The 13521-nt window shown below is 44.4% G+C and overlaps 2 protein-coding genes across 8 annotated transcripts in view; both read right to left on the minus strand.

Moving 5' to 3' along the window:
* Positions 1 to 13521, minus strand: part of LOC144768106 (tyrosine-protein phosphatase non-receptor type 6-like) — an 848841-nt gene that overhangs the window by 136455 nt on the left and 698865 nt on the right. The gene's annotated exons all lie outside the window — the stretch shown is intronic.
* LOC144768104 (tyrosine-protein phosphatase non-receptor type 6-like) overlaps positions 1 to 13521 on the minus strand; it is a 269710-nt gene that overhangs the window by 136455 nt on the left and 119734 nt on the right. For all 7 annotated transcript variants that reach the window (XM_078651506.1, XM_078651510.1, XM_078651509.1 and 4 more), the window contains one exon: positions 3693 to 3873. In XM_078651506.1, coding sequence (XP_078507632.1) covers positions 3693 to 3873 — 181 coding nt within the window. The remainder of the gene's footprint in view (positions 1 to 3692; positions 3874 to 13521) is intronic.

Raw genomic sequence — 13521 nt, forward strand, 5'->3', positions numbered from 1 at the left:
CAGGTAGACAGTAAAGGCAAACCTCTTGGGTCCACCTTTGAATGTGACTGATGTAAGACCTAAAGACCCAGATTTACGGGGGGCTCTCCTGCAATGCAACGTGGCGGTAACTGCATCGTGGATCAACTTTCATGCACAAAAGCTATTGTATGTCTAAATTTGAGGTAAGTGCAGTGTCACAGAGCTCTAACTCTCTGATCACAAATGCCTGGAGGTGTAACTGGGAGAGAACAGAGCACAAACCCATAGCAGTCCACATAAAGCCAAAACTAGCACAACCTGTCTTTGAATAAAATCCTAGTGCTAAAACCAACCAGGCCTCAGCTATGGGAAAGCAAAATATGACATGATATTCCCACATATAACATATAATATCTGCAACATTATGCATTTTACATGGCTTATCCTATGCCTGTTTTCATCAAGAAAGAAGTTGTTTAAGGGAAGTACCACAAGTACAAATCTCATGAAAAATAATGCGGGCTCACTCAGGCTCCTCAACATTCTTGTGCATTTTTGGCTGGGTGAGTGTATGGCACTTAATATCTTTTTAATGTTTGCACAGGTTTTCATGCAGTGCTGTGCAAATATTAGTACAACTGAGCCTCTAAATGAAATCTTTGTGTCTCTGATCACCTGTTCTGTCTCAGCCAGGATCACCTCACAGTCAAGCGTGGGAGTCAAGAGATGCTCAAGTTTTCCAGTAACCGGACTGGCTCTTGGGGAAAGGACAATCGAGACAGGAACAACCTCGGTCTCAACCCTCTAGTCCACTTCCAACTACTGCTGTTAATGGACTATCGCCCATTCCCAACCCAAGAGACGCCGAACCTTTATGGATTACCCCCACAGAGGATTTCCCAAAGACAGAAGGTCGGATTAGAAACAGGACTGGGTGGATTCACCAAACTGATTTCATGGAATTTAGGGCCAGATGTACGACCAAACAGGTTAGCGACACGTTTGCGAATGCTAAAATTGTCATGGCCATGAACCAATACAATTTTGCGAGTCGCACATAAATTGCGACTCGCAAAAAAGTGTTTACAGACTCGCTATTTGGAAGGGGTGTTCCCTTCCAAATAGCGAGTCTCAAACCCATGTAATAATGACTCCTTCCCCTTTGCAAATGCATGCAAAATTATTTTTTAAGGGCAGGGAGTGATCCCAGGGACTATTGCCTGCTCTTAAAAAATTAAACGAAAACGTTTCATTTTTAAAAAAAAAATGCATCCCGTTTTCCTTTAAGGAAAACGGGCTGCATTTAAAAAGGAAAATACTGCTTTATTTAAAAGCAGTCCCATGCATGGTGGTCTGCTAAGCCCAGCAGGCCACCATCCCTGGGAGGGCCTCTCATTCCCAATGGGCTTGCAAACTGCGAGACGCTCATTAATATTAATGAGCCTCGCAATTTGCTACCCCATTGGGAATCGCAAACAGTGTTAAACACACTGTTGTGCATTTGACTTTGTGCCTCTTAATTTGCGACTCGTAATTTGTCGCAAATTGCGAGGCGCAAAATCAAATGGTCATAAATCTGGCACATAGTTTTTTTTATTTTTTTTTTTTATTTCTTTAATGCGCTTTCATGAAGTACAGCAATAACTAACAACAGTCCCACTCAAAGACCCCCACCTCCCCCCGATCTGACCTTGCCGACTTTTGACAAATAAAGTTACATTGCATCTTCTTAACGCCTTCGACGCTCATGACGAGCTCAGCTCGTCATGAGGTACACCTCTCGTACGCTCATGACGAGCTGAGCTCGTCATGAACCGTGGGTTTTTAAAAACTTCAGCGCACAGCGGGAAAATGCGCCGCACGCATGGAGTTAAAAAGGGGTATACACAGCCATTTAGCCAACAACCCGTACCAGGGCAGGCGGCACTTCACCACATCTGTAAATTGTACATTCATTGAGAGACGTTCTGCAAAGTTCGCCACAGCAATACAAAGGCACTTCTTGGGGTCCTATCCCAGCCGCTCCTGCTTGCGGGCTAACCCATAGTCTAGTCTCGTGCGGCTACATCTGAGCCCTCTTTGCCTGCCAAGTAATTTTGATATAAACCCTAGAAGTTCTTAGGTCTACTAGTGGGGGGCTGCAGTTCGCTATAAATTTCTGATTGAGTGCAGCAGTAGAGCATGTCATGCGCCCAGCGTTTTGGTGTTGGCAGCGGGCCTCTCATCCAGCAACAAGCCAGCACTCGGCGGGCCACAAGCAAGCCCATGTCTACTAGTCGTCTAATCGCTCTCGGCATCCCTTAAGCCATACCTGTATAGTCGGGCTGGGGTGTAGTGGTGTAGTACACCCGATTTAGGAATTTAAAATGGACCAGCCTGTGCAGGCTCTTGAGCGATACTTTCTTAGTGTTAGTGCAGCAGTATCGACACGTGTCATCGTCCAGTGCAGTGTCTAAGTCTGTCTGCCAGGCTAATCGAGCCTTAGTGTACGATTGTCGTGTGCTTGCCTGTGTCAGCTTGTATAGGTTGGACAGCAGCTTCCGGGGAGAAGCAGTTTTAATGACATGTGTAAGTTCAGGGACCTCAGCTGGCTCCGCCATGTCACCGCCCAGCAGGTCACGCGGAGCGCACCCTGTGAAATTGGAATCGTGTCAGAAGTGGGGGCGTGTCGCAGGTTCCCAGTGCTTGTGCTTGTTCCCATGTCTTTGTAACTCCATCTACGAATAGATCTCCTGCCGTTTTTATGTTCAATTTATGTAGGGCAGTGACTACTCCCTTTTCCTCAATCGGGGGCAACCATCTGGCCCAGTCCACCCGCATCTCCGGCGAATACAGTAATACTCCGTTTTGCATCTGTAAGAGGCTGTGCCATGCATGATTAGTGGCGGTTATGGAGTCCAGTATGCCTGTTCTGCGATCGGGGGGGCGGAAAATTGTGTGTTGGAGTGAGTCAGGGCTTGCAAAGAGAGTCTCCATGCGAACATGTGGTATGTTCCGGTCCCCATGCAGCCAGGTGTGCAGATTGAACGCCTGGGCTACCCGGTAGTATGCCTCCAGGTCCGGGGATCCAAGCCCCCCAATTGAGTATGGCAAAGTGAGTGTCGTTCACCGGACCCGTGGTTGTCCGCCCGCCCAAGCCAGCTTAGTCATCTGCTGCTTAGCCGTACAAAAAATGATTTGGGAAGGACCATTGGTATAGTCATGAACAGAAACAAAAATCTGGGGAGCACGACCATTTTCATTATTGATATGCGTCCCATTAAGGACAGAGGGAGTTTGCTCCAGGTAAGCACATCATCTTCTAGTTTGCTGACAGCAGTGCCATAGTTGGCTCTGAAGAGAATTTCCGCGTCCGTGTGCAACTGAATCCCCAGATAGCGGACCGAGTCGGTCGTCCACTGGAGAGGGTATTCCATTGGTGTTGGTTGCGTGATTGGCGTCAGTGGAAAAGCCAGCGACTTGGTCCAGTTGACCCTCAGGCCTGAGAGTGCCCCAAATCGGACAACCTCTCTGAGTACTGATGATAGGTTGTTGTCAGGGTCGCGTATATACAACAGGGTGTCATCTCTGGTCCATAGTTTTTAATGGTATCGGGTTGGCATGGCACCAACCAGAAAGGTGGAACAATTAACGACTATAAAGTTGATTATATCCCTGAACAAATACCTGTAAAAGTGTTCTTTTTAATCCAAAGCATACCACCCCTCAATCTTTGATCTGTGACCTATTACCTCACAGAGGATCTTGATGTGGGTAACTTTTTTCTTGGAGTCCTTCATCTCATCCGTCAGGACCGAAATGACAAAGTCGCCCGGCTTGCTGAGGCTCTCTCGAACCAGGAAGGTCCACGACTCTCCCTTTTGCCCCAGAAGTTCCTCTGCTTTTGTGCCAGAGAGGTGCCCATGGTACCACCTGGGAGGCAAAAAAAAATGTTTACATTTATAAGTACCTGTCAATTGTTTTAGGAAATATATTAGCCTACAAGTGTGTTCAAAATGTTTAAATATGACTTTCTATGTATGTGTGCATACATAAAAAACACAAACATATATTTATAGATATATTCACATACTTAAACACGTGCACACGCGCTGTTCACGGATGCGCTTGGTGGATGAACCCAGCCATTTGTAACTGGGGTCCACTATTTGCCAGCCACCATTTAAAATCATTTCTAGAGGTGCCAATGAGGACACAGAAAACGGTGCTGGGCAGGGGGTGAGTCATATACAATTCCATCTCTGCACAAAGGGGCAGTGGCTTTATTATTTACAATAATTCCTTACATTGTTATGCTTTCTAAGATGTTAATTAAAGGAGACCCACTGCACTTAGGGGAACCTCATTAAGAAGACGGGTGGGGCACCCAAACTGTTTCTGCAAATAGAAGCACAGACATTCTATAATCCTTACTGACACCACTTAATTTGTGCCGGTGGTTGCAGGTAGTGTGCAATGCAGTAGATTTTTGGGGGACAAGACTTATTTTCATCCAACGTTGGCTCAGAGCAGGGGAAAGAAATACAAAAACGGGAGAAAGAGACGGAAGGATATAGAGGAAGAGAAAGATGAGAACAGTGACAAACTGAGTAAGCAGATAAAGACACCGGCAGTGTAGGGTGGTGGGAGAAAGAAGCATGAGGTGGAATCGAGATTAGGCAGCCTTGGTGTTCGGCAGGGACGGCATTCGGCAGCAGAGGCGGCAGGCTCCTAAGAAAGACTTTGGACCCCTGCACTTACTTTTTTATTTATGTATTTATTCACAAATTAAACAATGGCTAACGAGCAAACTCACAACTGGCAGTTTTGGACCTGGGGGCAAGTAAACAAAGAAGATGTACCATCCTGGTTTGCCCATGTAGCCGTCCGAGCAGGGACAGCCATGCGCAAACCTTGGCCATCAAACCCATAAAAGCAAGCACTGGCAAACTCAGTAGCTCTGATGTTGGCTGACAGCCATTTGACTTTGTCAATGCTTGTTTTGTTTAGTCATAGTTTTTGCAAAAATATATTGTTAATATTGAGGGAGCTGTAGGCCCTCATCGAACTAAAAAAAAAAAAAAAAAGAAGAAGAATGGCTTTACCCCTTCCAGGATCGTGACGGAACCACTCAGTCACGAGTCACAGACGCACTGTGCTGGTGACGGAGTGGTTCCGTCACTGCGCGGTTGCCCCGCCCACGCTGCAGCAATTCCGTGTCTGTGCGGCAGTTTTAACGAGCGGGCGGGGCCGTGACGGAACCACTCTGTCACAAGCACAGCGCGCCCGTGGCTCGTGACGGAGTGGTTCCGCGACAAGCATGGCGGCGCCGCGCGGCCCCCCTCCTCCCCAGCGCCGCGGCGGAATTACCGCCGCGGCCAAGGGGTTAAAGCAAAAAAAAATTTATATGGCAGGATGTGCTTCTTGTGGAAGGGCAGAATGCTGCCCCAGTGAAATTAGCCAGTTGCTGTAATGGGCTAACACTGCCCCATGCTGTAGTGGGCAGAATAAATATATGAATGATACAACAGACCAATGGATGAAGAGAGCTGGCTGAAATTCCCTATAAGTAAGTTTATTATACATGTCATTTTAGTAAACTCACACAGTCTTGGGTAAAAAGACAATGGAGTCTCTTGTAAACCCACTTTTGTACTACTGCCGTCCACTTATAAGTCCATTTACTACACAGAAAAAAGGCACAAACAGATAAGAAATTACCCAAAGCTGAGAAGCAAATAGGCAATATATGTTCTGGGTCTATTAGTGAAAAAAGTCATGCTGAGGCAGGTATGTGGGGTCTGACGGAGGAAGGGGAGAGTAGGCACAAGACAAGGATTGAATTGTTCAGCCAATGATTTTGTTCAGTGTTTATTGAGCAGAAAGTGGTTGTGAGACAGGGGAGTTAGTCCACAGTCTACGGTATTAAAACAAGTGGTGGTGGCCGCGCATCAAATAACTCTTTCACTCATCATTTATGGGGCAAACTTTAACAATAGGGCAATAATCTGGGTTCAATGGGCCCCTCAAGCACCAGTACCACTGCACGTGCTGCGCAATTCATAGGCATGCATCTGTGCTTCAAGAATACCTCACCAACTTGAAAAGAAGTGGTCACTGAGGCCTCTGGTCTGGACTGGCTGATTTGCATGTGGCTGGATCTTATCGGAGGGTGCATGGTGGGCAAAAAAAACGATGGGTTGAAATGCGGCCCAGAGTAATTACCAGTGGCTGAGTTTAATTCAAGCATTCCACCCATCGCTTGTTTATTTTCTCCTTCACTTTGTATAGAACTTTGTTCGATGTTACGTCATTTCCTGTTGGTCAACTTAGACTATAAATTGGGTATAAGGGTCATTCCAGGTCCCATTTTGATTCTGTAATACTTAGTTGACTGTCACTCTCGATAGTTACTTGATAGAGGAATCAACTAAAGACTTAGAATATGTTGAGCCCCTCTCGATGTGATTTATAAAGAGTGTATGCACCATACTTCGCTCAGTAATAATTTCTTGTGTATTGCACCTCCATGTTACTTCACAAACTTAAAAGCGAAGTTGACCTATGTCCATTTGTACAAAATATATTTCTATACTGGAGCGTGTATATATTTTTGATTATTTGATGTATATTCAAATTATATAGACGCATATTTTTCTTGACGTCTGACTTATACAGAGTTTTTGTTATGATGAATATATTACATTCTCTGTAGTGCAGGTAGCAAAATGATTTAAATTATCTGTTCACCTCTTCTTAAATCTAATAATTTATTTCTGTTTATGAAGTGGTTTCGACTGTTGCAAGACAAATAAGAAAAGAACTAAAAACAATCTTGTAAAGGTCATTCTCCTTTAATTACCAAGCCTATTGCTTTTATTTTCTTATAAAAACATTGTACTAAAGATTTCTAATAATTTTCAATCATTTTGAATGATTTGACAATGGTTTTACACAATTAAAAAAAATATTTTCCGATTGTAATTGGTAGTATTAAATTAATTGGTTCTTCTTTATTAAGTGACATAGATTTCATTTTTATTTCAACTTTCATAATAATTGTAAAGAATATCCTTCTTTACAAATCATGTATACAATTCTTTTAACCCGCAATATTGACTGGATGGTAAATAGGTCACTAATTATTTCAGATGAAAACCTGTTGCTAAAAAAAGATTATTATAAACCGTAAGGCTAACAAATGGAACTATTTCTAAATGTCTTGACATCCCAAAAATTACTGAAGGATTTAAAATTTCCAATGTGCAACTCATTGTTAAGTGTGTTGATTGCAGCTCTATCCTAAAGCGCGCAAATATTAATTAACATGCCCCAACTCTCAAACACATCATCTATGAAACACCACCGTATTTATTTAATTTCCATTTTATAAAATGTGTTCATTTCCAAATTAATTCATGAATTTGTTTGCAAGGGGGCGGCCACGTCTCTATGCATGATTTGTAGATCATATTCAGGCTCCTATCTGAAATAATTATGGTGTAGCTTCAAACATAATCTCCTTTACAGAATTGTGTTATTAGCTCTGTCTAAGGCATGTTGCTGACATTTTGCTTCCACTGCTCACATTCCTTCCTTCTGTGGTTTGCGCCAACAAAACGTTTATCATTGTAGGTACAGAGAACAATATTTTTAAATTCCTCACCTTCAAAGGACTTTAAGTTCAATAAGCAAAATTTGTCATATCTTTTATTACTTTCAGTGTAAATTATAGCAGTTTATGTAGACAAGTGCATATTTTACATCTGGAACAAATACTGAATTAGTCCCAGATAGCATTTCAGAGATGTGTATGATTTTGGAAATATATGTAATATTGGAGCATTTAGCAAGAAACTGTATACATTTTCTATAGTAATTTTCATAATCTATACTGCTTCTTCAGCTTCACACGATAAATGATTAGTAAACTGCTGTAATTCAAATACTGAGTCCCATTCACAGTGTGATTCCACATACGAACCACTTGGAGAATTTCTCTTATCTGTGCACGGTCCCCTGGTGGGTCCATAACAAACATCGAATGACCCTGGCCCATCGGTTTTATTGTCAACATTTTATCTTTGTACAGTTCTTGTATGTTCTTCCATTCACTCCTTTGCATATTCAAAAAAGTTTTGTTGGTGTCAAATAAAATCTATTCATCTCTTTGTGATATTTATTAAGGATTGAAATATATCTTACACTGAATTTGATATTGAACAATATAAAGGTATTCCCTGTTCTCAGTTTCTGTGCAGTTTCTTACATTCCATTAAACTCTTATTTTAAGTAGATGGACATGTGTCTTATGACTGATGTGCATTTAGGTTTTTGAATATCCCCTATTTTATCCCCAGCTTTTATCTAGGCTTTACATTTCCTGTACATTTACGTAAAATGATCATTGCATACTCCAATCAACCATGCAGTCAAATCATCTAATGTTCTATTTCACAAACACTGCAAAACCCACAAAAGCATAGTTGTTTACAAAACAGTCTGCATCACTACTAAAATATGATAACTTCCATACTCCTACATTTCTTTATATTTTACCATTGAGGCAAAAGAGTCAAGACGCCAAGCCCTCAAAATATAACCTGGCTTTGATATTAATATTTGAGGACCAGTTACATAGCACAGACCATACATTGAGCAGGATCTTTGTGCTTCAACAAAAAGTTGTATTAAACACCCACTGGTTTGACAGAACTCAGAAGGATGAAAGTCTCAGTTAGCCATACACAGTACTTGAAGAATTGCCCTGCAGGATAACACACAGATTTCTGTAGGAGGGGCATTTTACTACTCTTTCACTCATTCATGTGTATGGGGTCCCTGCGGTTAGAGGGGTTGGCACGGGGGCTCTCCGGGGCTAGTTCCTGGTGCTGGCGGTTGGGTGTTGTGTACAGCGGGTCACGTGATGGAAAAAGATTTCTGTGAGCTGTTTCAAAACCTCGACAAGATCTCACCACATTTTCCAACCACAAGAGGAAGTGGTACCTCAGACAGGGACGTTCTAGCTATTAATACCATGTGAAACCAGGGCGTGTGATGAAGGTACTGCCGGAAGAGGAGAAAGGGCAGTGAGGGAGGTAAAGGGTGACGGGCTGGCAAATGCCGGGTGAGAGGGCTTTAGGGAGGTGGAGTGTGGCGAGCCAGAAAGATGGAGATGTAGGGAAGAGTAACAAGCCATAGAGAAAGGGCCACAGTGGGACCAGGGTTTTGAGGAATGATGGAGGTAGTGAGTGGGTGCTCGCATAAATGGCCTCATGCACTTCAGAGGATTAAAACTCATTCCCAACTATGTTGTTCTCAGACACTAACAAAGACCCACTCATTCCCAACGGTTTCCATTCTACACGAGTGAGGTCTCTCTTATGCTCCAAATCGCTCCCTGCCCACGTAGGTCTTCCTCATTCCCTTCATCTCCAGCCTCACAAACCCTAATTATATCTCACAATGTTCTCCCATTGCTGCCCTCACACACTCTGAGGCCTCACATGTCCCTCACATGGCTGATGTCATATTTTCTAGTGAGCTTTCACTCATTCTCCACATACCCATTCTCAGACCCTCAAGTGTATTCTCATTTATCGCATCAAGGTGGCTGTGGTTCGGTTCTGGGAACTGCTCTTGACCTGAAACACCCATTCCCTGATGTGGATGCAGTCCAGACATACTCATGGTGGGGGCGGGAGGTGTGCTGCAGCCGCTGAACACACACCAAAGCCTTGGATGTCTATGCTGGTATAGCTGAAGAGCTGGTAGAGGCATCAAATACTGTAGCACAGAAAGCCGTCCTATCAGTAAGACTGCCACAGAATGCCTGCCCACCAGTGGCATAGAATGCCTGCCCACCAGTGGCATAGAATGCCTGCCCATTAGTAAATTGTCACAGGTTTCCTGAACTCAGAAACTGTGTGTCAGAAAGTCTGCTCATCAGTAACTCTGCCATAGAATGCTCACTGTGCCACTGGATTCAAGCTAGCCTGGCTGATGAGGGGTGATGCCTCGAAACTGGTCCTAGGATGCTTGTTTCCGATCCAGGGAGGACCTGACCTGGCAGATAGGCTGGACAGTTCCTATGAGGGGCAGGGTCAAGGCTGATTTGTGTATGGCTGGGTCCAAACTGGGGTGGCATAGTGAGCAAATGAACTATGGATTAAACCCAGATCTCTTGACTAGGGGTGAGTGGTTGAAATGTTTCAGCACTCCGTCCATCATTTTGTTGTGTTTGCTATTACCGAAGGCCTGCCCAGCAGTAGCTGTGTCAAGAATGCTTGAGAATAAGTAACTGTGCCACAGAATGCCTGCCCATGAGTAACTGTACCATGGAAGGCCAGCCCATCAGCTCTATGCCAGGAAATGCCTGCCCAGAAATCCTGTTTGTTAAGTGTCCATCGATAACTGGCCATGGAATGCTTGCCCTTCCAAGTAAGTGCACCACAAGATGCCTGCCCGTGAATAACTGTGTGACCATATGCCTGTACCTCAGTTTCATGCCACACCACTGCTTAATTTGAGCTGGTGGTTTCCGGTGCTCGCCAATAGCACTTAATTGTTAACACAAGCACTTATGACAGTCTGCCAAGTGGTGGCACTGTTTGTCCAATTTAGAGAGGCGCACAACAACAGTTGTTTATTAATTCATTATAGATTAAAAATGACTAATATCTGCTGCTAAAGCCATCCTTAGAGCTTTGGGGTTTGGAATAGACAGAATTGTCACACTTACAGTGATGGTTAGTAGTTGTGTTGATTGTTGATACTGTTATTGGCAATGCTGACAGCGGCAATGGGGGTTGCAAGAGGCAGTGGCCTCCTGACAAGGGCCCTGGAATTTACTTTTTTATAAATTATGCACTGTGCCACAGTGTACCTGTGCTTTAACCAAGTTATCAAATGTCTGCCCATTAACTACTGTACCAAGAGAGCATGATCATGAATAAATGTGCCACTGAATGTATGCCCACCAGTATCTGTGGCACAGACTACATGAATAGAAAGCACTGTGGCACAATACCAATCACTTCCTTGCCAGTTCCAGCGAGCGGGGGAGGCGACACAAAGCCTCCATTTACCTGTTTTCACAGGGATCAGATACGGTGCCAAAGTGCTTGGCATTTCCACAGCTAGTTCCTGTATTTTCTGCGAATAATACCCGTCTGCCCTTGCCTAAAAATACGTCATCGGATGTGGTAATTTCAATGTTATTTTAGCACAGATCCTGCATAACTAGCTCACAGTGTTCAAAAGGTAACCAAAATGAGTTTGGAAGGGCTGTAGCAACAGAGAGTGACAGTGATCCCTGTGTGATGCCCAGGACAGAAGGTCCAAAATCAACCAAATTAGGGACAGCAGAAATCCAAAATGGCTGAAATTATATATTAATGCATTTATTTAGGTTTTTCTTTCACACAGTGTCTGAAAAGTTTCAGCACTCCGTCCATCATCTCCTTGTGTTTGTCTTGTTCACCCTAAGTTGGCAGGGTATGCCCAGACGTGGGTCCCGTGCTCATTTTGCCACTGGTGTAAAGCTAACCTGGCTGATGAAGGGTGTTACCCAGAAACCGGTCCCAGGATGCTTGTTTCCGGTTCAGGGAGGACCTGGCTTGGCAGCTAGGGCTGGACTGTTCCCATGAATGAATGAATACGCACTTGTATAGCGCATGGCTACCCAAGGGCATCCCAGTGCTTCCTGTGACATCAAATCATCCACCACTGATCAAGGAAAGAGAAAAGTCTTCAGCTGCTTCCTGAATCTAAGATGGTCAGATTCAAGGCAGATGAAATCTGGAAGCTGGTTCCAGGATTTGCCCGCGTTATATGAAAACTGCCGGCCTCCAGTCCGTGACCGTTTAATCCTGGGAACTGCAAGCAGTCGTTTGTTATTAGATCTTAAAGTTCTCTTGGTGCAATATAATTGCACCATGGACTAAATCAAGGAGGGACCATTACCAGAGATGGGCTTGTAGACAATACACATTGCCTTAAACCCGATTCTTTCCTGAACAGGAAGCCAATGCAACCGACTAAGCGCCAACTTAGCAGAATTACGTTTAGGGATATTCATTAAAAGGCGGGCTGCGCAATTCCGGACAATCTGTAATCTCTTAATAGTTCCTTGTGGTGCACCCAAGTAGACTGCATTCGCATAGTCCAACCGCGACAAAATGAGGGCTTGAACCAACATACGCCTGGCATCAAATGGGAGAAGAGGAAGGATCTTCCGTTTCAGCCTAAGAAGACCATAGCAGTTAGCAGCGACTTTGCATGCTTGAACAGTAAAGTTCAAGTTGCAATCAAACCAGAGGCCGGACTCCTAATTTGTTTCTTTGGCACAGGGTCAAGACTGATTTGCATATAGCTGGGTCTGAACTGAGGTGGCGAAGTGAGCTAAAGAACAATGATGATGGATTCAATCCAGATCTGTGACTGAGGGCGAGTGTCTGAAAAGTTTCAGCGCTCCGTCCAACATCTCCTTGTGTTTTCTTACACACAAACCAGGGCAAAGAGTTCGCAGTAGAGGGTGTACTTAGGGTCCATCGCACCCAATACGCTGCCAGACCACTGCATCAGCTCTGCCACATCATGGGGGATTACAAGGTCCTGGTGAATCAGATACGTGTAAGGGTTATTTAATTTAAGAAGAAACTAAATCCAATAAGTAAATAAAGGTAAAACAGGGTGATTGCAAGGGGTCACCCCCATAGCCCAAAACGCTTATTGTGGGACACGGGTTCAAGATGATAATAAGACTGACAGACAAGGCCCAGGACCCTTCTCTGTGGTTTGAGGGAGACACAAGAGTACCCAGAACATGTTCTTAGTGTAAGACACATGTGACGTGTTAATAAGACTGAAAGGCCAGGCCCAGGACCCCTTCTCTGTGGTATGAGTGGGACATCCCACTGCCCAGAAGGTGCTCTCTATGGAAGACAAGGGCAGAGGACATGTTCGCTAGGGACGGATGGAATTTTAAATTTAATTGGGAGGAATTTAGTAATTCGCGAATACTCATTTAACGCAGAATTACTAATAAATTCCGCCGCTCCGCCAGCGGCATTAGTCAGCATTGTAATTGTCTTCTAAACAGGACTGGAAGAGAAAGCAGTCTCTCTATTTTGAGCTGTGGCACACAGCTAACGCTATCTCTCAGCCAGACCTAAATATTGTGGCATTACTACTTTTTACATCTAATAAGGGCATAAAGGTACATGTTTTGTGGCACTGAATGCCAAACAATGTAGCATGTGGCCTGTCGAGCTGCTCCCATGAAGAAGTAGTGGGGTGGTGAGAGAAGGGAGGTGAAAAAATAAAATGTAAAAAGTAAAACGTTCACTCACCTCTCAACCGGCTGGCCCGCCACCGCCTCTTTTCCGTCCTCTCCGTCTTTTCCTGGCTTCTGTTCGAACAGGAAGCAGGATAGGCTCCCCAAGCCAGTCAGCCTTGTGATTGGTCTGAGCGCCGTGGTTCGGCGCTCAGATGGGGAATGGGTGCCTGGGCATGTTGTCCTCCCAGGCTGTAACGCAGCCTGGGTGGAGACCATGCAAAGTGCACATGAATGTATGTCCT

This window comes from Lissotriton helveticus, chromosome 7 (genome assembly GCF_964261635.1).
Source record: "Lissotriton helveticus chromosome 7, aLisHel1.1, whole genome shotgun sequence".
NCBI lineage: Eukaryota > Metazoa > Chordata > Amphibia > Caudata > Salamandridae > Lissotriton > Lissotriton helveticus.